Here is a 22957-nt window from a genome sequence, read left to right as displayed (position 1 = left end):
GTACAGTTTTCCCTCTTCATTTGGTTTCGCGTTGTTTTTATGCTTTGCCCCCCCACCCCCCGATACTTGTAAGCAGAGTTTGCCCCACTCTAAACATAGCCCTGACGGGAGCACCCTTCATCACAACGTGCACGCCACAGCAGAGCACAAAGGATGGGATCGAGTTACCACAAATGTTGCTGTATCTTACTGGCGACACTGGAAGAATAAGGTACGAACCGGATTATTTTCTGCAACACACACAAAACAAATCTGGTAAACAGTTTGCTGTTTGTTACTAACAACCATGTACTTTGTTGCTGTGGTCTTCTTGTCTTCTCTGGTGTGTGTGTGTACATTCGTTAAACAGCTGCCTGTACTGTAACACTGACCTTTATTATTTTTAACCGTGCAGATTGCAGCTGTTCGGTCTGTAGAGCACAGATATCACAGTTTCTGTTTCTCCCAGAGACAAAGCACTGAGCCTGGCCGATTTCTGCCAATTTCTGTTTACTTGCTCCTGTCTGTCACTTGTAGATGTAATCATAACTGCCTGCGCTGTTCCTGTCTGTCATGATGGGCAACTATAGCTCAGCTCTCATCCCCGGTAAGCTTTGCCGCTCTGATGATGTCTGAATGACTGGTGATGGCTTTAAAACCACGGCCTGCACATTTACGCGTGCTGGCTTCTCCTGACAGCCGGTGTTCTGACGGCCATTTCTCCGTTTCTCTCAAAGACACAGAGGAGTTTGAGTCAATCGTGTCTGTGACGGAGAAGGTGAAGGAGCACGGAGCTCGGGCCGGAGATGAGAACTTGCAGTCGGAGCTTCAGACTCTGGGAAGTACTGAATTAAGTCGAGCATTGTTTTGAACGACCACTGTCCTAAATTGGAGCTCTGGTTGGGGAAAAGAAAAAAACAAAAAAGTGTGTGTGGTGTGTCTGTGCCCCGTCTGTCCTTGGGGATAAATTTAACTTTCCTAAGCCGCCTCTCACAGACACAGACACGTACTGCAACAGAAGATTTCTGCTTCGACTCCTTGCTTGAGACAAAGCTGTGCTGTAGTAGGTGGGCCAAACGACATACCATCACACATCCATTTGTTATGATTCAAAAGCAGCTCCAAACAGGTGGGTTTTTAGCCTTGATTTAAAGGAACTCAGTGCTTTCTGGAAGTTTGTTCCAGATTTGTGGTGCATAGAAGCTGAATGCTGCTTCTCCATGTTTGGTTCTGGTTCTGTGGATGCAGAGTAGACCAGAACCAGAGGACCGGAGCAGTCTGGAAGGTTTGATACAACGACAGCAGATCTCTAATGATCTTTAATGTAATGGACGTCCTACTGACACGAGACCATTGGCGCGCCTGTGCTGCCAACCTTGTTACATCCATTTGATCTGATCCTGAAAACCACTGCCATACAGTCCCACGACCCTTCAGCACATTCAGCTTTGTTTCATTTCCACGACTCAGTCTGGGCGCTGAACTTTTTAAAAAAAATTTGTCAATTCACTGATCGTCCAAATGCTCCTCGGGGCCTCGTCGGAAGCAGAACTTGACTGTTCGATTCGGTCCGGATAATGTAATAAGCTACGGTTTTCATATTCAGCAGATAACTCAAACTAGACGTGGTTTACAGGTCACGCTTATGATTGAGGAGGAGAAAAAGGAACGTGAAGCGATGAATTCCTCGACACACCAAGAAAGTACTCAAGGAGCGAGTCAGAATCCTTCCGCCTTTCAAGTAAGTCCTGACGGAAAAAATAACTATAATATCTAGATAACATATATAAAACATTACATGCATATATAATTTTTGTGATTTTTGTTTCCCCCAGGCTTCTGAAAAGAGTAAACCTTTCTCCTCCCTGTTGCCGAAGGTTCTCTCTGCTGTCCTGCATCCAGCCGTCAGCTCAGACCCTCGACCAGGAAGCCCCGAGGAAAACTCCAAAGCAAACCTAGAACAGCTGCAAGCCGAGCTGAGAGACCTGAGGGACCAGTTCGAACAGATGAAGAGTCAGCACAAGTACGGCCTTTACGTTGTTCTCCTCGAAGGGGCAAATTAGCTCATTTTATACAGATAACTAATTCCTTTAACCATTAGTGTCCACATGTTGGTACAGAACCTTAGTTTAAAGAATATATTCATTTCTTGTCTTTGCTGCATCCTTCTGACAACACGTTTCTGCTCCAGCAAAGAAATTAAGCTGCTGATGAGTGAGCTAGACGAGGAGAAAAGGATTCGCTTGACTTTGCAGGTGAACTAAGACGAGACGCGAGCATCTCTGTCAGCTCTAGAAGGCCAGACCTGATGTGTGTCACCGTGTCCTGCTTGGTTTTAAGATGGAGATGCAGCGGATGAAGAAGCGCCTGTCGAAGTGAGCGGAGACGACGTCGATAGCGAGTGGTTCCGGAAAGTTACGAGGGGAACACTTTGTTTCTGAAGATAATTTTTTTTAAAAGAATCACTTTCGCTTGTCTCAGATGAACAATGTACTGCTATAAATTCAGATCACTTCATCAAAATCAGCTGTAACATCCTCGAAACTGACTTCTTGTTTCTACAGATCTACATGCTTCAGAAAACATATTTCTATGTGTGTAGTTGTTGTTGCAGTTTCCGACATTTGATTGTTCCAACTTTTCATGCCAGAGTTTTAAACTAAATTTAAATTATGATGAGAAAGGTGAAAGTCATGGGCGTTTTATTTCTTAAAACCCAAAAAAGCCTCATATGCAAAACAAGTGAACACAGTTATGTAGAAAAGCAGAAATAAAATGTTTTACGTGCAAAGGTGTGTTCGTTTTTCCAACTTTGCGAAAAGATTTACCTAACGACAAGTCTTATCAGCTGGTTTTCTGTCATCTAGTGTTGCTTTAGTAAATAAAATGTAGCTGGAAGAAGTTAAACCCTAATTGTGTCGCTGCAAAAAAAAAAAATAAATAAATAAATAATAAAAAAAAAGAAATCGAGCTGTTATTTGTTTTTAATGAAAAAGTGAAATGCATCAAGTTAGTCTAAATTTCTTTAAGTAAAATACAAATGAAATCCTGTCTGGCTTATGTACAGCATAGACTATAAACAAAATATTATATTCTCTTAAAAAAAACTAAAATATTGTACAGCTTGTCCTCCTGAGACTTGAGCGTTTGGTGTGCATTTTCGAATTTCTTCTCACTATTTGGATTAGTAACTCACATATATAAAGATATTCTGTTTTTGAAATATTGTTAATTCATTTTTTTATATAAACAGTAAAAAAAGGAGTTCTCTGTAAGGACAACGGGCGTTAGCTGAACAGAGGACACGAGTCTCAGGAGGTGAAAGAAGAAATCACATTTTAGTATCGGATGGTCTGTAAATACGTGCATGACTAGCTGCTGCTTTTTAAAAAGAAAAAAAGCTCTTATTGTAGTACAATCCTGAGAAACTGTGGGCCGAATCTCCCTGAGCCAGATCGGGTTTACTTTCAGAACTGGGATTCTTCACATGGATACGGCCTGAAGGTGACGTCTTCGTTTTCTTTGAGAAGAACATCATATCGACACAGAGGCCTGAAACAGACAAGTGCAGCTGTGAATACATAAAGACATGTTGAAATCTCTGTGTGTGTGTGTTGCGTACTTCTTGTGTTCCAGGTGTGTGAGGCGGACTCTGAGAATCCGAAGGGTCCGTTTGGGCTGCAGCACCTTCCCGGTGGAGAACAGCATGGAGACCTTCTTCACCTGCTGGACGTCTCTGTCAAACTGAGCCAACAGCTCGGTCTCCGTGTACTTGCTGAACTGCGAGGCTTTGCTGGCGTGAAAACACACAAACGCACACGGTCAGGGTTGAACGGCAGCTTTCCGAGCAGAGCTGGGAATAATGCAAACAGAACCCACTGGTCGATGGTTGCCACGGCTTCTTTGTCGTCGTCGCCGTAGAGTTTGATGGTGATGTATCCCCAGCGCTCAGACTTGTTCCAGATCATCACGTCCACCTTGTAGCTTGTCCCTGAGAGCACAAAACCTTTTTATTGAAACTGTCTTACACCGTTATGCTACTCATTTCCTTTTTTAACTACAAATGCAAGAGAAATCTGTCAAAACATTCAAAACATTTTCTTTTACCCCCGATTTGTTGCCGCTGATGAGATTTTACAGCCTAAAACAATACTCAGTTGACATTTTATTGGCATTAAAACAAATGTTTACAAATGAAACCATAAATTGCTTTTGATAAAAAGTACTTTCTGAGCTTTTTGCAGATGGCATTTTGGCCGAAGAAGAATTATTTTGAAAAATGATCAACTTTCTTCTGCAGCGTCCCTTTAGTGTGACTAAAAATAACTGAATTGTTGATGTATTTTTGGCTCTTTCTTCACATAATGATGCTGTTGATTTTGAACAGTGATTCTCAACTGATGGGTCGCGACCTGGAAGTGGGTCTCGGATCCATTGTCAGAGGGTCGCGGGGCTTTGCCAGGACAAAGAAGTGTTAAGAAAAAAATAAACATTCGGATCGTCATATCAGCCTTACGGTTAATGCTCGAATAAATGACTGATTTAACAGGACATTGTGAGTACTCAGCTAAAGCTAAATATTTTGAGTCTTTTTAAAACTAATTCCCAGTTTTTTTTAATTTCATGTTTGGGAATGTAAGCACTGTTAAGTGTATTTAAAAAAAAGGCTGAAGTTGAAGAAGTGAAGAGTTTTGGTTTTAAATAAAATACAGAATGTTTCCCTCTGCAGCATCACCATTTGCTGGTTGTTTTGTTCATCATTAAACTTGTTTTTTGCGTTGCCATACCGTGATATTTTATTCTACTATCTCAGTTTCAAACTGTGCCATCTTTTAATTCAGTAAATTTAAGAAGTTGGAAATGTTCCTCGATTTAGGTCAGGGCTTGTCCTGAAGCCGCCAGTTGATGTTTTCACCACTAGGTGGCAGCACACAGATGCTAATGCAGGTACCTTAGCAGGTTAAAAAAAATGAATTTGCCACTTTAAGATGTGTTGCTTCTCCTCTTTACCTGATAATTCTGATTGTAGGGACTACTTACTGCAAAATGGAGACTTTGCATTTGTGGAGAAGTAGTATTTTAATTGCCTCTGTTTCAGCAGGGCTTCTTTCCACTGTATAACGTCATAGCCTAAGCAGAGTAAATTTGATGAGATATCAAAAGGCAAAACCACATAAACATCATCACATGTGGAAAATCACATTATCCCATGTAGTCACATGATTTTCCACATTTAAAAGTCATAAATTCGTGGGTTTTTTCCTGTAAGGGTTGCTTTAAAACTTCCGCACTGTAAATACTGACAGGTCATACAAACTTAAAATGGATATTTTATTTTTTTATTTTTATTTTTTTTTTTTAGCAATATTCCATTTAGTACAATTTTCTTTTTGTTTGTTTTTTTTCTTTCCAAGGTTAAAATAATTTTAACAAATAAACAAACAAACAAACAAAAAAACCAAAATCAAATGACGAAAAGAAAGTGTTTTATGTCACCAACCAAAGGAAGGACATCCAGCATCTCCAAAGTGGTCACAGTTTAAGCATTTCCCAGCCAGGAAGTCTTTATAGGAGGAACAGGGAAAGGCCCTGGTGGAACATTTTCCGGTCACAGTGTCAAGAAAAAGCCTCACTGATCTCTGGTGGTCGCATTTAAAATAGGATGTTCCTGTTCAGCGAGTCAGAAAGTGAATTATTGCCACATGTAAATGATTCAGTTCTTTAAACGACAACAACACGTTGACTGATCTCACCAGATAAGATGGTCTTGGGGCAGCCAGGCTGGTCTGTTCCTCCGTTAGCGTAGAAATCGATGTGACCCAGAGGTTCCCTGTAGCCCAGAACTGAGAACACACAGGTTGGCAGACTTTAACAACTCCACTCAGGGGATGCAGCTTGTTGACGGAGCAGAAACGGAGTTGTTAAAGCTAAAAGATGTGCAACGCCGGCTTCAAGGGGCAAAACCCTAGCTAAAAGCTAAAAGAGGCAAAATGCTAAATACAATTTAAAAGTAGTAAAATGGTAGGTAAAAGCTGAAAGTTGCAAAATGATAACTAGAAAGCAAAAGTAGCAAAGAACTACCTAGAAGCTAAAATAACAGAAAGCTAACCAAAAGCTAAAATGAGCAAAAGTTGGCTAAAAGTAGCAAAATTCTTTTAAAAAAAAACTAGCAAAAAGCAAGCTGAAAGTAGGAAAAAGGCTAGCTAAACCTAAAAATAGCAAAACAGTAGATTAAGACTAAACGTATCAAAAGGCTACATAAAAGCTAAAAGTAACAAAAAGCTAACTAAAGGCTAAAATGAGCCAAAACTAGCTAAAAGTAACACAAGTCTAAAAAGAGGCAAAAGCCAAGCTGCGACTAATATAGCAGAAGAGTAGCCAAATGCTAACAGTAGCAAAAGAAGACAAAATAGAGGAAGCATGCTGTAGCAGATTGCAACAAGAACAATTGTTTTGAAAGAAATAAAGAGATGGGATTGACTTTATGTGAATAAAATACTAGTAAATAATGTTAATATTTTGAAAATATAAAAGTTACTAAAAGACAAGTCCTAGCATCCATCTCCTGAATGAGCTGATCACTTTGAATGATTAAAAACAGAGTATACAGAAGTAGTTTATGGCAAAGAAAAATTAAATTGGAAAACCGTAGTGTGAATGCTGAATCAGCAATACCTACACTCACACACACGCGTGTGCACATACACACACTGTTCAAACCTTTTTGTAACAAGATCATTAAGAATTCCAAAGTGATGCTTAAACTGACAATCAATGTCTGTGTGCAGCACATCTACAAACTGAGCGTCTGTCGGGTCCAGTCGATCCTCCAGACCTTTGCCATTGAACCCAGGCCCAGCGGCATCCAGACCTGCAAACACAATCACCGGTCCGGTTGGTAAACCTCTGAAAGAATAAAACACGCTGGCACCATCATAGTACAAGCTATCCCTCCTGCCCACATGGATGCTGTTAGATAACATGTCCTTCTCAGGAATTTTATCAAAACCGCTGCTTTTTTTTTCTTCTGTGGGACGTTTATGGAAACTCTAAGACCCTCCACAGGAAAGGACTTTATATCGCTGACATTACTTCTCATTCGAGACAATAAACCTCACTTGAGCGCCACAATAAAGGCTGCATTTTGTCAAATTTGTCTTGTATTGCTTGAGTCGATGCAGAATGAAACCAGAAAGCAGATCATGTCCGAGCAGACCAGACACTTACCAGTGATTCTTCCAAGTTCTCCATTCAATTTAGCTCCAACAAAACCTGATATATGAGCTCCGAGACTGACTCCAATCATGTGGATTGAGCTCAGGGAAGCACCATGATTCTGAGAAGATGAAATATTACAGATGTTTCACACAACGCTGTCTGTGGTGTTGCTTTTTAGGTCCAACAAAGACTTAAACGCCCCCCTCATACCTGCATCATTTTAATGAAAGCTGTGATGTTGTCTGCCACTCTGTATGTGTACTTCACGACCTTGAAATAATCTAAGTTAGTTGCTCCGTAGTTCCAGTCCACCATTATGACGTTGAGGTCCTCCCTGTCCAGGATTTTCTTTGTGATGTTTAGCCAGATTGGAGGAGATCCAGAGGGCCGGTACCCATGAACGATGAAGGTGGTGGGTTTGGACATGTTGAACTGGGGATGCTGCGTCAGGTCGTTGTGGGACAAGAGATCGCCGCAGGTGTCGTCATGTCTGGTGTACAGCAACAACTTGACCCTGACTCTGGTGCCAAGGAATGCATGGCCGGGTGTCAGATCTGTAAATTTGTGACACTTGTGAGCTGGAAACAAGAAGGGAGAGAAATTAGTTTCGAAGTGTTCATGCCGAAAGGTGCCCAACCTCTGAAACACCTGGTGATGTAGTTCAGGTTTCTGTATGACTAAGGGTGGTTGTAATCGGTGCGTTTCTTCACAGGAACAGTTTTCAGAAAGCATTCTCTCCCACTACGTGTTTGCACGTTACGAGCAGCTTTTTAGGAGCAGGGGTCTACAACCCTGGTCCTCGAGGGCCACCATCCTGCATGATGTCCTTGTTTCCCTGCTTCAACACACCTGATTCAGTGGTTAAATGGCCTCTTCATGTTCTGCAGAAGCCTGTTAGTGACACACTGATTCAAATCAGGTGTGTTGGAGCAGAGAAACAAGTAAAACCTGCAGGATAGTGGCCCTCGAGGACCAGGGTTGGAGACCACTGCTTTAGTCTTAGTAATGAATTCAGTTCTTTGTTACAGTTACAGCTTCATGCCCTCAGCTCCTCTCTTGCACAATAGCAGTTACATGTAAAATGAAGTAATTTCCCGTAAAATGTGCTGCAAAAAAAACACGTCAACCTTCTCAAGAAATTTCAGTTCTGCAGATGCGGTTTTACTGCAGCAGGGCCAAACCCGTGATGCTTTTGGAGTGTGAGGAGCCCCTGCGTTTGTAGGCGCATGAGATGTGTGTCATGCGCTGCACCCGTACCTTTGCATGCGTGAGCTGTCACCAGCAGGAAAAGAGCCAGGCACTGCCACAGGAGCATGTCTGACAGCAGCAGGTAAGCTGTGGACAGAAGTTGTCAGAGTTGAGTCGAATAGAAAAAAAAAAACAAAAAACGCTTTTCGGTCACACAGCGTTTGGCCGACAGGGTTTCATGCGGACGCAACAAGCTGCAGTCTGAGTTCCTCTGAGCGAAGACAAGAGCCTGGTTACTCATCTACTTCATAAAAGCAAAAGTTAAAAAAAAAAGATATCTGTTTACAGAGCTGGTCTAGGTTACTTACAGGCCAACGAAATCAGTTCAAACGCCCGACTCCACCCTCTGAGATTAATCCCAACCAATGACACTGTGGTCTTATAGAAAACGCAGCCTTTGCTCCTTGAACTTCTTGACCTATCTGGTTTTTCTGCTATAAAATACGTCATGTGTTTACTCCTTAGGTTCAGAAAGACAGGAGAAATGTGACGCGCCTTCCTTTAGTCTCAGTCTTCGGTCTTACCTTTGCTGCGGCGTGATAGTCTGTGGCTCCGTGTGTCACAGGTCCAGAGTGATACTCTGCTTGTGGCTCCACATATTTGGGAAGCGCTGACTTCAGGAAGTGAGAGAAGAAACAGAAGAGTAACACTCCCTCCCTGTGTGTGTGTGTGTGTGTGTGTGTGAACACTCTCACAAGGATAACCACACCTCTTGGCCCCAAATCATTACTGTGCTCACAGGTGAAAAAAAAAAACTGCCTAAGAAGTCAAGCCTGTTTGCTGGGAGTTGAAACTGGAAATGTGACTGTTTCTTGCTTCTGATTTGAGTCAGTCGTCTTCAAAACAATCTCACCGTTCTTCACTCCAGTTGTTCCTTCTGTTTTGTTTCTTACAGGGAAGTTCAAGGTAAAACTGAGACATCATGATGGTCTTTCAGTTCTGCACGAAGTAGAAGTTCTCAGACACTGCCTTACCTAAACAAGACTGAAGGGTATTTCGGTATTTTTCCTACCATACGCTGCATTGTTGATTATCTGTGCATCAAATTCAGAATTCATTAAAAGCCTTAAAATGCATATTGCTGCTGGAACTGAGTTCACCAATCCAGTCAAAATGAAACTCGGCTTCTCCAACTCAGATCATTACTATTTAGACATTAACCGTTCCAACCCTCTCTAGAGAAACACCCCCCCCCCGTAAAAAAAGATCTGAACATCACCAACAGGGTTTCTGTACTTGTATGCCCCGGGCAGTATATTTTGCATGAAAGAAAAGAAATGCAACTATTTTCAAAAACTCTGCCAAGCAGAAGGAACAACTTGTGACTTTGTGTATCTAAATGTCAGCCCAGTGGAGAATTTGTGATAAGGCTAAAACCCTGTTTAGACATTGTTTTATATATATATATATATATATATATATATATATATATTAAGTAGTTTGGATGTGATGAGTAACACTCTACACAAACATAAACCCCTGCACGGAGAGATCAATATTGACTTCAAATGCGTTGGACTTTTCTGAATGACTCCGCTGGTGTGGCGTGACCTTTGCCCACTCTGCTCCTCCGTCATCAGGGTCAGGCAGGAAACTCATAAAGGCACACAGGCTCCGAACTCAGCCGGGTCGGTGCAGAGGGACAACAGGTGGCCTCGAGGCAGGACGTCCAAGATGGCCAGAAGGAGACGAGGCCGAAGCGGCAACGGTCAGCAACAGCAGAACCCTCAGAACCGGAGGGGAGGAGGCCCTCGCAAGGTCGGTCCCATTTTACACAGAAACAGGGTCGCTCTGGTACAACACATTTCCTCTGTGGTTATTTTACTTGGAAGTCATCTGGTGATTGAGTTCAGCTGATCTGAAGCAAACATTTGCAATAAGTAACTATTTTAAATAACCCCTTATTAGTATTTTACGGCCATCTTCTGTGTACTAGAATGGTGTGTCATTTAGTGTAAAAGTACCTTCAAAACATGCACTTTAGACAACACATTTCCAAAGCTGAAGCATGTGTAAGGTTGTGTTTTTATTGACTTAGCATCAGACATTTGAAGCAGAGCGCAAGTTCAAAGTATAGCTTACAACACGGCAGATAAACGTGACTATATGTGTCTGCTCACAACACAAAGTCCAGGCCGCACAGAGCATGGATGCCGATTGCTTCAGGGACACGAAACTGCCCACTTGTGCCCCGATGATGTTATAAATCTTTATCTTCTTCAGCTCAAACCTGGACAATGCAGTCCCAGCCCGCGAGCTTGCAAAGACCCCCGTGTTTTAAGTGCAGCTTAAAAAAAATACTAATGATTCAATCTGCAGCTCTGCAGCTCTGCAGCAACACATTTCCTGCCCTCTTTTGTCTCACTTTAAATCAGATAGAGCCCATAACTGCCAGTGACACCTCCGTTTTCCCACACGAGCACGTTGTTCGAGCTGGAAATGTTCCAAATGCCCTCAAGGGAGAAGCAAACAACTGTGAATATGCATGTTATAATTTCTAACGGTTTAGGACAGGCCAAGTTGTGCCAAGTCTCTGGACTGATAACACTGAACCTGCTTTCGTTACAGTAATATTCTCTGTCTCTCTCCGTCTCTTCAGGCTCTGAGGGAGCCAGCCCCCTTTGCAGGACCAACAGCTTCCGAGTCAGTTGTCTCCCACGAAAAGCTGTCTATTACTCAAGCACGAAAAGGAACTCCAGGTGAGCCATTTTCGCTGCACTTATTTTCCATGGAAGCAGGGACTAAAAGACTCTGTGAGACTCTGACTGATTGAGTCTGCTGGTATCAGCTGATATGAGCGATAAAGAAGAATACTGACATCAGTTCACAGCTGATAAAAAAAAACCACTGATAGGATCATGATGTTTGCCTGAAGGAATGTGCCACATCGTGCGAGTGATACATTAGGAGACTCAAAGCACGGAGAGCCTCTCTGTTTGTTTTTATGCTCACAAATTGTTTCTTTTTAGCTCACCGACCGGTGCGAGTCTACGCCGATGGGATCTTTGATCTTTTCCATTCGGGACACGCTCGAGCTCTGATGCAGGCCAAAAATGTGTTTCCCAACACTTACCTGATAGTAGGAGGTAAAGTATAGATCTAATCTAATGAACAGAGTGTTTTGTTGCATGAAATGTACCACGGTATGCCAAGAGCTACTAATCCTTAAGTAGTCCAGTCAGTCCATTAAAATTCAAAACTGTTTCTCTTGGATTTAATTTAAGGCAGTAAAAGGATAGTTCAGATTGTTTAAGTTGTACTCTGTGGGGTTATCAGTAATCAGTATCAGTATTGCTCAGAGCAATATCCTTTCAGAGTATCAGGAGGAAGTTTCGCTCAAAGGAATAGAGCTATCGACAAGTCAGAGCTGGGCCAGGTCCAACGCAGATTTCTTTTGAGATGGATTTCTGTGAAAAAAAATCAAGAACAAATAACATCTTACTTGTTGTAGATAGCTCTTTGCACAATCTCAGTTTGGAGAAACAGAGTTTCATTCAGACCAGACTCATGAGCTATAGACTAATCCAAGCAGAGCCAAGTCCAAAGTGGACTGTTGTGCTTTTAAAACAACTCTAACCCTAAAAAAAAATTAGTGGTCCTTGCAAATGCCACTTTTGAGATTGGAGTTGTACCCAAATGGCAGCAATCCCCTTTGGTCTTGGCCCCACGCAGATTAGCTTTTGGCTCATCTTCCCTGAAAGAATTTCAAATTCAATCCATCAACATTAATAAGAAAGATAGACAAAATGCCCTCACCAGTTCTTCAGAATTGAAGCCAAAATGTCAATTGTTCTGGGCACTGCCATGTTGTATTTTTAGAGCCAGAGGTTGTGCGTAAGGGACGTGGAACCGGACCCTTGAAACAAAAGTCAGTCACATACAACAGTACACTTTCTTTTTTCACATAACTAATTGAAACTAAAATGCATATTTGAATATACAGCAGCAAGGTAAGAACTATGTGGATCAACACACAAAAAGACTATCTGAATATCCCATTCATTTACATGAAGAGGCTGGACTTGAAAGTTGTACTGCAACCAGCCACAAGGGGGCGCTCGTCCTTTATGGCTTCAACTTCCAGCTTCCTGTCCTGCCTCTGTATTATATAATGTGTCTTGATGATTCAAACTAAATGATTTCTACTGCAGGTTGGATTCATTTTTTCTTCTTCCAATTGATTGTTTAAAAAGGGGCCGTATACATTTGATCAACATTTAAACAAGTCAAAGATAAAATGGACTCAAGTTACCCGAGGACTAGTTTTTCATCAACATTCAAAACGCAAACACAAAACATCAACCAGAGCAACAGTTAGGCTACATTAAAACATTAATAAATAAACAGATACATACAAGAAATAATAAGATATCAATCACTGATGACACTGCTTAAAAAAAGAAGCAAAGTATTTCTTTAAATCTTTGTCTTTTTGTCCTTAGTGTGCAGCGATGACCTCACCCACAAGTATAAGGGCTACACAGTGATGACGGAGGACGAGCGCTACGAAGCGCTGCGGCACTGCCGTTACGTCGACGAGGTGGTGCGAGACGCTCCCTGGTCACTTACCCCAGAGTTCCTCAAGAAGCACAAGGTCAAAGGTCACGCTGTAACAGAACGGACAGCTAGTTACAGGGTCATATAGTGCAAACAATGAATGTGGCGTTCCTTCCTGTCTGAACTGTCTCGTACACCATTCCCAGATCGACTTCGTGGCCCATGATGACATCCCGTACACGTCTGCTGGATCAGAGGACGTTTATAAGCCCATCAAGGACGCAGGTGGGGACTCGTGCAGACCTTTGGGAATGATCTCAGGTCCTGCTGTTTCGTTTGTCAGTGGGATTCAGCGCAGGCTCTGTGTGTCACTGTCAGGGATGTTTGTGGCCACTCAGAGGACAGAGGGAATCTCCACGTCAGATCTGATAACCCGAATCGTCCGAGACTACGACGTCTACGTCCGCCGCAACCTGCAGAGAGGCTACACGGCCCGAGAGCTGAATGTCGGCTTCCTCAAGGTGGGTAAATGACTTAACATTTAACTCGAAACGCCACCGAGAAAGTATGATAATGTGAGCTGCTTTTTCCCCCCTTGCTCCCGACAGGAGAATAAGTATCGGCTCCAGAACCAGGTGGACAAGATGAAGGAGACGGTTCGAACGGTGGAGGAGAAGTCCAAACACTTTGTCAACAGGGTGGAGGAGAAGAGCCAGGACCTCATTCTCAAGTGGGAGGAGAAGTCACGGGAATTCATTGGCAACTTCCTGGAGCTTTTTGGACCAGACGGCGCCTGGGCACGTTCGCTTTTACATTATGCTTCACCAAGTTAAAGGAAAAAAAAAAACATCTAAAACTGAAGCACTGAAGCACTGAAAAAAGATTTAACTCTGCCTGAACTCTGCTCTGTTGCTGCAGCATTAAAACAGATTTCATTGGGCACTCATGCCCCCATGTAAGATTAAGGAATATTACAACAAGGGGCCAACAGCTAGGTTAGGCTCATCCGAGTACAGTTTGTGGTTTTCTTGCTTCTGTTGCCAGTGACAGAATCCACAAACCTAAAAGAGTTCAGCACAAGATAGACCACAAAGGGAAAATTGCATCTCATTTGCAGCTAAATCTAAAACATCAATAAGAAATATTGCAATTTAAATAGCTTCTGACCTGTCAGTGCAATCACGCCCAGGTTAGGGAAACCCAACGACCACTGGAAACACAGAATTTATCCGTCCTGCCAATCAAGAATGAAAACAATCTGTAATCCATGACGAGCACAAACATATTTAAAGCCATAACAAGCATTTTCATGTTCTGTGAGTTGAATTTAACAACAAAACCCCGTGTTGCTGCTGAATCTAATCTGTCCCCTCTCTTTCCCGATGTCCAGCATGCCATTCAGGAGCGCAGTGGTCGGATGCTCCAGGCCTTGTCGCCCTACTCATCGCCCCGCGGCTCCCCCAGCAGCAGCCCCACCAGGCGACGATCAGTTTCGCCCGAGCCTCTCCCCTCCTCCGCCTCTACTCCATCCTCGCGCAAAAAGAGGACACGCTCCTTGCCCAAAGCAGCAAGCCAGTAGTCATCCACCCGGCACGTGGGCCGTGCCTAAAAAGTGACTATTCGTTTGAACCAACATGTACAGAATGAGTTTGTTAATTTATTATGGCTTTTATTAAAGTGTGAGCAAAATATACATAACAATGTAAAGAATTTGCTTTGACTAAAAAGTAAAAAAGTACTAAATTTGTGTTACGTCAGTTACTTCTTCATGGATCTAGTAGCTAAGGTCAAAACAGAGACACAGATTAGTTTCAGCACTAAAGAAACATAGTTTCACCTAAATGTCGACTTGGATAAGCACATGTTTTTAGCTTTTATGAGTTAATAGAGACAGTTTTGCAACATATGACAGTAGAAATGCCACCATTGGATTGTTTCGTCTTTATTTCACTGACTAAATAGAATATTTTTACTTGTCAAACACCATTCAGCGGGCTACTCTTTCCTTGGATTCTGGAGATGAAACTCATTTGCAGAGCGCTCCTCAGTAAACACAACTCATGTCCTGTGTTTTATTAGAATGAACCTTTCCCATCTCACTGATTTTGTGGACTGTAAAGCTTCAGGTTTAGGTTCAGGCACTTTCACCATCACTTTATTGGTTTCATGAACATAGATGTAAGATAATGAGGGGTGGATGTGACAGAGACAAGGAGGTCACGCTGAATGAGTACATAAATTAAATTCGAAGTAGGATTATTCTTTTCAACAAACTATTATACTATTGAACTTTTTGCCCCATGAGAAGTACCTCCTTCTGGCCATCAGATAGAATGTCATTCCGATTTGATTAGGTGTTCAATTAAAAAAGTGAAATAGCATTTAGCAAGATAAAAAAAAATCCAAATATGCAACTCATAAATCAAGCAAAAATTAGACCTTTATTTTCTAAATGACCATGTAGACCAAATGGGCTTTTAGCTCCCTCAAGTGGACAAAACTAGGAACTGCATCTTTAAACTGAACTCTATTTGACCCACACCTGTCATTAAAAAAACAGTTCTCTCTGATTTATTATTACGATTAATTTTAAAAACAAGCAAACAAGCCTGACATATAAATGCGCAAGTCACGTTTATAAATATATTATTTTCAGATATATAATGAGAGGGGAACAAAGTAAACGCTTCGTAACATCGATAACCGCTGATCGAATTATCTTGGGAGCCCACGCTGGAAGGGATGCATCTTGGTGCTGTTTTTTATCTTTGGCTCCTCGATCATTAAAAGCCGTGGGGGCGTGACGTCACCGCCAGCTAACGTCCGAACACACGGATTAAAGATGGCTCCCTCTCCGGCTCTGAGGTGCTGTAAGCGGACTCTGAACTGGATACCTGTCCTGTTTATCAACCTGGTTGTCGGCTGGTCCTACTACGCGTACGTCGTGGAACTTTGTGTGTGTAAGTACGGCCGCGGTTGGTGTGCGCTTGGCGGCCGCGGCGAGGCGTTCACGAAGCGCTTGTGGTGACAGTGAAAGGGTTGGCAACTTTTGATAAGTGAGATTTTATTTTTATGCTCCTCTCCTCCCGAGCGGACAGGTCAGGATAACTATAACCACAACGCGCCCTTTTCTGGTTATCTGCTTCACAATTATTTGTGTATTTCTTCATAACAGCAGCGTGTGGGTCTCTATAACCTGCATTTTTGTGGTTTATAAATCAGCAACTTATCGAAATTCTGATATTAAATAAAACTGGATTGAATCAAGACTCCTGGAGAAGTCAGATTACTGTGATTTTTCATGTTTTTCTCAATTAACCACAAATTTTGAACCTTTCAAGTAATTGTTTTTACTTGTATTTGTAATAATATTAATGCACTGGGCTACTCTTCTTCAATGGGCGTGTAATAAAAAGAACAGACAATAAAAGTATTTAACTGTTGTTAAATACTTTTTATACTTTAATAAGATGTGTGTTATTGCATGTTTTGCACCCAGGCTCCAAAATGCATAAAAAAATAAATATTTTGAAGAGATTTGCTGAGGCTGGAACTGATCCTAATCAGCCTTGGCATTTATTTGCACTGTAGATTTTTTTTTTTTTTTTTTTTTGTCCTGTGGTCAGAACAGGGACATCCCTGCTGCTGAAACAAAGCTCTCAGTTGTGGGGTGGTCACTGCTGGCCGTGCCAGGCTGCTGCCACATGGTGCCATGGATGGTGGAGGGGGGCTGTGTGTGTGTGTGTGTGTGTGTGAGAGAGAGGGGTGTATTCATGCATTTGTAATCGAACGCACTCACTAATATCTGGAATTTTTTTTCCTGCCCCACGCAGATACAATCACGGACAACGTGGAACGAAGTAAGTGGAGCCCTTTTCGAGTTATCATGAGGTTTGTGTGTATGTACTGCATCCACAACAGATTAGCTGTTGGGTTTGACCCGAGTCAAGATGGCCGCCACAGCCAACGGACTGTTGGAAACACAACAATCCCTATAATTTACCCAATGATGCAGATATTGACCTGAAATTTGGCGTGCTGGTAGCCGAGAGCCATCCTCATCACGCCTCCCGAGCTCCACTCGTTGCACAAAACTCGTTGTTTAAAACTTGGGCATGAACGCTGTTTGTCTGTTAGCAAAATATCTCACGAACGGATTGCAACGAAACTCTCAGCAGGTAATTACTGGGTGCACGTCTGCGTCCGATTGACTTTTGGAGTCAGTCTTATTCAAGATGGCCACCACCGCTAACTGACATTAGCCGAAACAAAAATGACTATAGATCAGTGAGTTTTACAGATATTGAGCTAAACTTTGGGGTGGTAGTAGTTGAGAGTCATCCTCAACACATACTCTAGGAACTAACACAAAGCAAAAGATCTCGCATGAGTTTGCGCACAATGTTATTGAGAAGATTTGACCAAAACTTATAACTCCATAATAAGATGATCTCAGTCTAAAACTCTGATGACGTGAAAAGTGTCGGGCGACACGCATTTCTTCAAGGAACGCTCGACCTTTCATCCATTCCATGTAATAGTTTAGATATTTTATTAATGTTCGTTCAAAGAGCTATCTACAGCAGGTAAGATATTAACTGTCCAAAACCTTTTCCTCAAAGCCCCTCCTCAGATCTGAGCTACTGCTTTAATGTCTCATAGAAAGAAATATGTCAGAGTTTCCTGTTTAACCACAAACTTATCTGTTTTATTTTCTCTCTGAACAGTCAGCTATTTGATCATCTTTCACATTTTCCTCGCCATCTTTATTTGGTCGTACTGGAAAACCATCTGGTCCAAACCAGCCAGTCCCTCAATAGCAGTAAGCTAAAGTTTTTGATTTTTTTTTTTGTTTTGTTTTGTTCTGGGGTTTTTTTCCCATGAATTCACGTTATACGTTAGTGGGCAAATCAGGAGCATCGTTGCCAATATTTAAAGCCTTCTTTAACTCCGTTCGCCCTGCTAGTTCGCGCTGCCCCGAGCAGAGAAGGAGCTGTTCGAGAAGGAAGAGCGAGCCGAGATGCAGCAGGAGATCCTGAAGAGGGCGGCGAGGAATTTACCCGTGTACACGCGCACGGCCGGAGGAGGTGAGCCGTTTGCCTCGGCGGCAGTAGCCATGACTGTGGCGGCCCGTGTCTTCGTGCTTTAAGCAGGTCTCTGGGGCGGAGGCGGCCGCGGAAGGAAGGAATCTGTTGACTAACTGTGTTGCAAATACAGGAAGAAAGCAGAACCCCCCCGCCCACCTCGTTTCATCCGCTCGACACACAGGCACAACACGCGCCAGCCAGCACAGAGGAAATTGCATAAATGTGTTTTCTGTGTTCTTTAGCTTCCCCCTTTTTGCGTGATGTTGCGGAAAATATCAACTATCAGATGACACTTCTCCATCAAGCCTGACTTGTGTTCGTGGAAGTGTGCGAGGGGGCTAATTAGGCTCAAACACACCTTGTTTTCTCTGGGGACCTAAAGCGGAAAAGTCTGCTTGTCAACAAACGTGTCACCTGTTCTGTTTTTACGTCACACACACGGGAAAAAAAAGCGTGTTTTCAGCTTTAAAATGCAGAAGTTTTCTAAACGAAGGCTGTCAAAAGTGCAAAACACACCTCTTCATTCTCACGTTCTCTTTTTATTTATCAGTTTCTGTGATACATGATGCCACTTCTCATTACCCGGCTTGTTTTAATGTTTTTTTTCCTCTTCTTCTCTATAAACAGCCATCCGATACTGCACCTACTGTCAGGTAATCAAACCTGACCGCTGCCATCACTGCTCCACCTGTGAAATGTGAGTCCGACCGAGTCACACAGAACACCTGTGTATGAGGAGTTTTAAAATGTAAAATGTAAAGAAAAAGAACCATTTTTTAGTAGAAAGCAATCATTGTTAAGAAGATAAATGTGCAACCAGAGCGCAGCCACTGAGCTGAATCAACAGCGCCTCGGTCAGTTTTGTGGTGTTTTAAAGTTGTTTCTTCACTTTAAAAAAAAAAGAAAAAAGAACAGTTTAACCTTTAGCAGTGGTGTAAAGTCGATGGTGTAAAAACAAATTGACTAGATGTGTTTTTCTTGTTCTCATTTGTCAAGGTGTGTGTTGAAAATGGACCATCACTGCCCCTGGTAAGATTTTATTTTTTTGCGTTTAAGCCTCTGTTTTCATTTGAATTATTCCTTATTTTTAATAGTTTTTCCCACCTCCTTTTCTTCCAGGGTGAACAACTGCGTTGGCTTCTCCAACTACAAGTTTTTTGTTCTGTTTTTAGCCTACGCCTCGCTCTATTGTGCAGTGATTTGCGCCACGGTCATCCAGTATTTCATCAAATTCTGGACCGTGAGTACAGAAACCTGCAGCTGCTGTTAATTACAAGCACTAGGTCGATTTGACCATTTAAATAGTTGACTTTAAAAAAAATTGAATTCTTTCATATAGAATTTAAGAATATTGCCACAGATCAAACAACAACATACACCCGCCAAAGAACAAACCTACTTCCTATCGTCGGTCGCATAAAGATGAAGTTCATTCAGGAAGTGGTGACAGGCGTTATCAGCCATAACCTCCTGCTTTAGAAGAAAATGACCCGGGCTCTCCGGGCCTGGCTCGTGAGAGGATGAATTCAAATCGGGGCGCCATCCACCTGGTGGAGTGTAATTGAGCGTTGGATGGGATTTCATTTCAGCGTTCTGCTCCTGAGGTTTTATGCTTCCTGCAGGAGTTATCGGATTTCCACTATGAAAAGTTAATTTAGCTGCCATTTCAGCACGCCGTGTCGGTTCTGGAGATGGGGGGGCAGCGTCTGATTGAAAGGTTTCTGAAGGGTGCTCGTTGTTTGCGTCCGACAGTGAAGCCCCTCTTCCCATCACCGGGTTTACCTGTAGTCCTGGGAGCGCTCTCACGTCGGCCTTTCGAGCCTTTTGAGTGCGCAGACCCAAGAGCTCTGTCCCTGAAAACGATCCTGCTGCTGGCCCTAACATCGGCCAAGAGAAAATCATGTTTGCAATTTTTTTTTTTTTTTTTTCCCGGATGACAGGAAGGTGGTGCTGTGCCCTAATCTGGCTTTAGTGCCTGAGGTTAGTGAGTCATCCTACGGATGCTCTTCACTGGAGCTGCTGGCTGTTCGTCCGCCACCATTTGCAGATGAGAATAAAAGCTGCGAGCCCGTTGAGTCACGTAGCCCCAGAAAGGACACGCAGCGGTTTAATTTGCTGTAGAAAAAACCAACCGATACATTAAGATGTTGTATTTTTTTTAGTGCAAACCAGCAACGTTGTTCCAGAGAAACAAATTAGAAATAAAATAATTGGTTTGACTAAACTGAACTTAGTTACTGAGAAAATATATATCTGATAAAAGGGACAAATAATGGACTGGCTCAGACAACTAACGTTATTTTTTTTTCCCCCTCTTTTCCAGAAAGAACATGCCGAAACGCCCGCCAAATTCCACATCCTGTTCCTGTTTTTTGTGGCCGCCCTCTTCTTTATTAGCATAATGTCCCTTTTCAGCTACCACCTGTGGCTTGTTGGGAAGAACAGGACCACTATAGGTATTTCCCTTCGCTTCAACTTCTTGTTCTTCTCTCTTTTTAGATTCACCTTCTTACCTCTTTTTTATTTCTTTAAATAAACGCTCTTCTCAGAGGCTTTCAGAGCTCCTGTTTTTGCGAACGGTCCGGACAAAAACGGGTTTTCTCTCGGCTTCAGAAGAAACATGGCGGAGGTGTTTGGAGACCGGGCCAAGTACTGTTTTTTTCCCGTCTTCTCCAGGTGAGCGTGATACGTCATACGTAATACATAACCAGCGCTATTTTAGCTAAGCAGAGATGGTGTTTTCTCAAATGTTGTTGTTTGTGTTTTACAGTCAGGGTGATGGACATTCCTTTGTCACCAGACTGGTGCACATAGATCCAGAGCAAGCAAAGGGTGTCCTCCAGCAGAACGGCAAAATGTTAGTTTCTTTCCCCCAAATATCCAACGCCGATCTCTGAAGTTCAGTTTAACTTGTATTAATGTGACTTTAACTACAGCCCTGCTAATGGAGAAACCAGCCTGAGTGTGCCGCCCTCAGAGGCCACCAGCAAAGAGAAAACTGGTACGCTTCTGTTTTTTTTATCATTGTATATTTTTGTAATGGTTTTACTTGAAGTACAACCATGTAAGAGTTGATTAAAAAAATATTGTTTGGTCATTTTGCCTCAGATGGAGATCAGATAGTCGCCGTGACAGTGGACAGCGAGCCTTAGAAGGTACGTGAGCGCTGCTTTTTGAGTTTCCTCCATTTTTCGTCCCCGTGTTTCATTTGTGCTTCTGCCGATTGTCTCCGTAGATCACGCACGCGCACATCTCCACACACACACACACACACACACACCTGCAGAGAGATATCCGCTACGATGCCTTAAACCCAGGAGCATCAATACCTCCAGGACTACACTCGGCACCACAACAATGCTGTTGTCATGGAAACAAACACTCCACAGCGACTTTGTAGACTGCAGCAGTCTGAAGGAAGTGGGATTCAGGATTTCATCTTTTATTAGCCAAAGGCATTAAAATGATAGCATTTTTATTGCATCTCTTAAAAAAAAAAAAAAAGAAGAAAAACTCTGGGAGCCAACTTATGTTTGTTTATCTAAGATGCATGTATTTGTTTGTCAGTATTAACCAAATATTAAATAACTAAACTTGACTTTTGGTTATGTATGTTGAGCTACTAAAGCTAGGCTTGCAGAACTCACACAATAGTCCTTTTAACACTATTTCTGTCTGCAACATGTCAAAACCTTTCAACTCCAAACAGTGCAATTATAAAAAGGCCGGCGGGAAATTATTTAATGGTCGGAAATGTAGTTTACAGTTTATGTTCGGAAATATTCACAGCTCATTTTGTTTACATTTTTGGTATGTAATTTTAACTGTTTCCCACCCCCCCTGTTTTATATAATAGCAAAACATCCACTTGCCTGCAGCCTAAAATGTAAGAACCAAAGCCAGGTAAAATGATAAAAAAAAAACAAAAAAAAACAACTAAATAGCAGCAAGAACCTCAAAGATTTATTGTTAGTGGAGCACCTTCTGAGAAGTGACCGTTAAGGTTATCGTTTTTCATTGCACTCTAAATGTTGTGTTTAGTGGTTTATATGTCAAGTTTTATTCATATGAAAAGCAAAGATCATAAGATGAAAGCGTCATAAAAAAATAAAAAAGGAAGTCAGGAAGTTCAGGGTCTTTTTTTTGTTTTACTATGTCCTTGAGCGTAAAGCAGAACAGATAAGGACAGATTTACACGTCAGGAATGCGAGTTGTGTCATGTTCTGTGCTCCTGGCTCGTGGTTCATAAAAAGTACATTCCTCGTTCATGATGCGCAGCAGTGTGGAGTTTTGTCTGAGAGGTCACTCGATAAATTAAACGGGCGCAGACAAACTGGTTTGTACCCTGTTGTTAAAGGAAGAAAACTGTCATGAACGGTGGGGACGACGGCGAACCCAGAGCGCAGACTCATTTTAAAGAAAGAAAAACTAATTTATTAAACTAAGAAAACGAACAAAAACAAAAAGCTGACGTGGCAGCAAACAGATAAGAACTAAATAAGAATACATAAATAGAACAGAACTCAGAAAACCAGGAACACGGAGCCAAGCAAACAAGAGAGACAAACATCAAACAAATCTTAGACAACTAACACAGACAATGGACCAGCAGAGTGTGGAAGGCAATGACCGGGTTTTAAAGACTGGGGATAACGAGGTGAGTGGGAACAGGTGGACTGATTGCTGAGTCGGGACAGGTGAAGATGGGCGTGTCTGACAGAGAAGTGAATGACTGGGGGAGAGTGAAAATGAACATGAACATGAGACAAAAACGAAAAGTACAACCAAACAAAACAAAAACCAAAGAACTAAAATCAAAATAAAACAAAAACAAAACCTAGAAAAAAGCCAAATCACCACAAAAACCCCACAAAGGTCACTGAAAGAACTTGAAACCAACAAAAAAAGTACTGAAAATCAGTCATTGC

At 42.2% G+C, this 22957-nt stretch overlaps 4 protein-coding genes across 8 annotated transcripts; 3 read left to right on the top strand and 1 right to left on the bottom strand.

Moving 5' to 3' along the window:
* The first annotated feature begins 77 nt into the window (after positions 1–77).
* si:dkey-71d15.2 (SH3 domain-containing kinase-binding protein 1) lies at positions 78–3069 on the top strand. Of its 3 annotated transcripts, none has more exons than XM_017418075.3 (7): positions 78–211; positions 517–586; positions 717–817; positions 1616–1720; positions 1857–2002; positions 2171–2234; positions 2320–3069. In XM_017418075.3, the coding sequence occupies exons 2-7, from the start codon at positions 553–555 to the stop codon at positions 2356–2358; spliced, it is 489 nt and encodes a 162-aa protein (XP_017273564.1). In that variant the 5' UTR covers positions 78–211; positions 517–552; the 3' UTR covers positions 2359–3069. The 3 variants fall into 3 exon arrangements, with proteins under 3 accessions (XP_017273564.1, XP_017273563.1, XP_017273565.1); XM_017418074.3 differs by having other exon boundaries at positions 1815–2002; XM_017418076.3 differs by lacking the exon at positions 2171–2234 and having other exon boundaries at positions 1815–2002; positions 2235–3069.
* LOC108236965 (lipase member H-like) lies at positions 2948–9102 on the bottom strand. Of its 3 annotated transcripts, none has more exons than XM_017418070.3 (11): positions 8970–9102; positions 8455–8532; positions 7408–7775; positions 7207–7315; positions 6749–6850; positions 5733–5822; positions 5480–5647; positions 5020–5109; positions 3859–3970; positions 3602–3772; positions 2948–3531 (listed from the first exon to the last, which is right to left on the bottom strand). In XM_017418070.3, the coding sequence occupies exons 2-11, from the start codon at positions 8510–8512 to the stop codon at positions 3447–3449; spliced, it is 1353 nt and encodes a 450-aa protein (XP_017273559.1). In that variant the 5' UTR covers positions 8513–8532; positions 8970–9102; the 3' UTR covers positions 2948–3446. The 3 variants fall into 3 exon arrangements, with proteins under 3 accessions (XP_017273559.1, XP_024862112.1, XP_024862113.1); XM_025006344.2 differs by lacking the exon at positions 8970–9102 and adding an exon at positions 8754–8910; XM_025006345.2 differs by lacking the exons at positions 5020–5109; positions 8970–9102 and adding an exon at positions 8754–8910.
* Positions 9103–9111: 9 nt separating this feature from the next.
* On the top strand, positions 9112–14689 carry pcyt1bb (phosphate cytidylyltransferase 1, choline, beta b). Its single transcript, XM_025006347.1, has 10 exons — positions 9112–9186; positions 9341–9436; positions 10026–10203; positions 11045–11144; positions 11415–11531; positions 12888–13039; positions 13149–13227; positions 13321–13463; positions 13551–13739; positions 14333–14689. The coding sequence occupies exons 3-10, from the start codon at positions 10120–10122 to the stop codon at positions 14519–14521; spliced, it is 1053 nt and encodes a 350-aa protein (XP_024862115.1). The 5' UTR covers positions 9112–9186; positions 9341–9436; positions 10026–10119; the 3' UTR covers positions 14522–14689.
* A 1056-nt stretch (positions 14690–15745) lies between these two features.
* zdhhc20a (zinc finger DHHC-type palmitoyltransferase 20a) lies at positions 15746–22013 on the top strand. The gene is made up of 13 exons (XM_017417979.3): positions 15746–15902; positions 16776–16802; positions 17670–17764; positions 17909–18029; positions 18657–18726; positions 19026–19058; positions 19149–19269; positions 20353–20485; positions 20579–20705; positions 20800–20886; positions 20966–21030; positions 21138–21184; positions 21265–22013. The coding sequence occupies exons 1-12, from the start codon at positions 15785–15787 to the stop codon at positions 21179–21181; spliced, it is 1041 nt and encodes a 346-aa protein (XP_017273468.1). The 5' UTR covers positions 15746–15784; the 3' UTR covers positions 21182–21184; positions 21265–22013.
* The last annotated feature ends 944 nt before the right edge of the window (positions 22014–22957 follow it).

The sequence above is a fragment of the Kryptolebias marmoratus genome, linkage group LG13 (genome assembly GCF_001649575.2).
Source record: "Kryptolebias marmoratus isolate JLee-2015 linkage group LG13, ASM164957v2, whole genome shotgun sequence".
NCBI lineage: Eukaryota > Metazoa > Chordata > Actinopteri > Cyprinodontiformes > Rivulidae > Kryptolebias > Kryptolebias marmoratus.
The sequence above is the reverse complement of the archived record's forward strand: the minus strand, read 5'-3'. Positions and strand labels throughout refer to the sequence as shown.

What these genes read in the sequence shown, in the direction of transcription:
- zdhhc20a (XM_017417979.3), top strand. Translation starts at nt 15,785, where the DNA reads ATGGCTCCCTCTCCGGCTCTGAGGTGCTGTAAGCGGACTCTGAACTGG. An exon ending in ATGGACCATCACTGCCCCTG is followed by an intron (nt 19,059 to 19,148) that starts GTAAGATTTTAT and finishes CTTTTCTTCCAG; the next exon opens with GGTGAACAACTGCGTTGGCT. An exon ending in CTCCAGCAGAACGGCAAAAT is followed by an intron (nt 20,887 to 20,965) that starts GTTAGTTTCTTT and finishes CTTTAACTACAG; the next exon opens with CCCTGCTAATGGAGAAACCA.
- si:dkey-71d15.2 (XM_017418074.3), top strand. Translation starts at nt 553, where the DNA reads ATGATGGGCAACTATAGCTCAGCTCTCATCCCCG. An exon ending in AGTCGGAGCTTCAGACTCTG is followed by an intron (nt 818 to 1,615) that starts GGAAGTACTGAA and finishes CGTGGTTTACAG; the next exon opens with GTCACGCTTATGATTGAGGA. An exon ending in AGAATCCTTCCGCCTTTCAA is followed by an intron (nt 1,721 to 1,814) that starts GTAAGTCCTGAC and finishes TGTTTCCCCCAG; the next exon opens with GCTTCTGAAAAGAGTAAACC.
- pcyt1bb (XM_025006347.1), top strand. Translation starts at nt 10,120, where the DNA reads ATGGCCAGAAGGAGACGAGGCCGAAGCGGCAACGGTCAGCAACAGCAG. An exon ending in GGGGAGGAGGCCCTCGCAAG is followed by an intron (nt 10,204 to 11,044) that starts GTCGGTCCCATT and finishes CCGTCTCTTCAG; the next exon opens with GCTCTGAGGGAGCCAGCCCC. An exon ending in AGTTCCTCAAGAAGCACAAG is followed by an intron (nt 13,040 to 13,148) that starts GTCAAAGGTCAC and finishes CACCATTCCCAG; the next exon opens with ATCGACTTCGTGGCCCATGA.
- LOC108236965 (XM_025006344.2), bottom strand. Translation starts at nt 8,895, where the DNA reads ATGACGTATTTTATAGCAGAAAAACCAGATAGGTCAAGAAGTTCAAGG. An exon ending in GCCGTGGCAACCATCGACCA is followed by an intron (nt 3,773 to 3,858) that starts GTGGGTTCTGTT and finishes TTTTCACGCCAG; the next exon opens with CAAAGCCTCGCAGTTCAGCA. An exon ending in ACACACCTGGAACACAAGAA is followed by an intron (nt 3,532 to 3,601) that starts GTACGCAACACA and finishes TGTCTGTTTCAG; the next exon opens with GCCTCTGTGTCGATATGATG.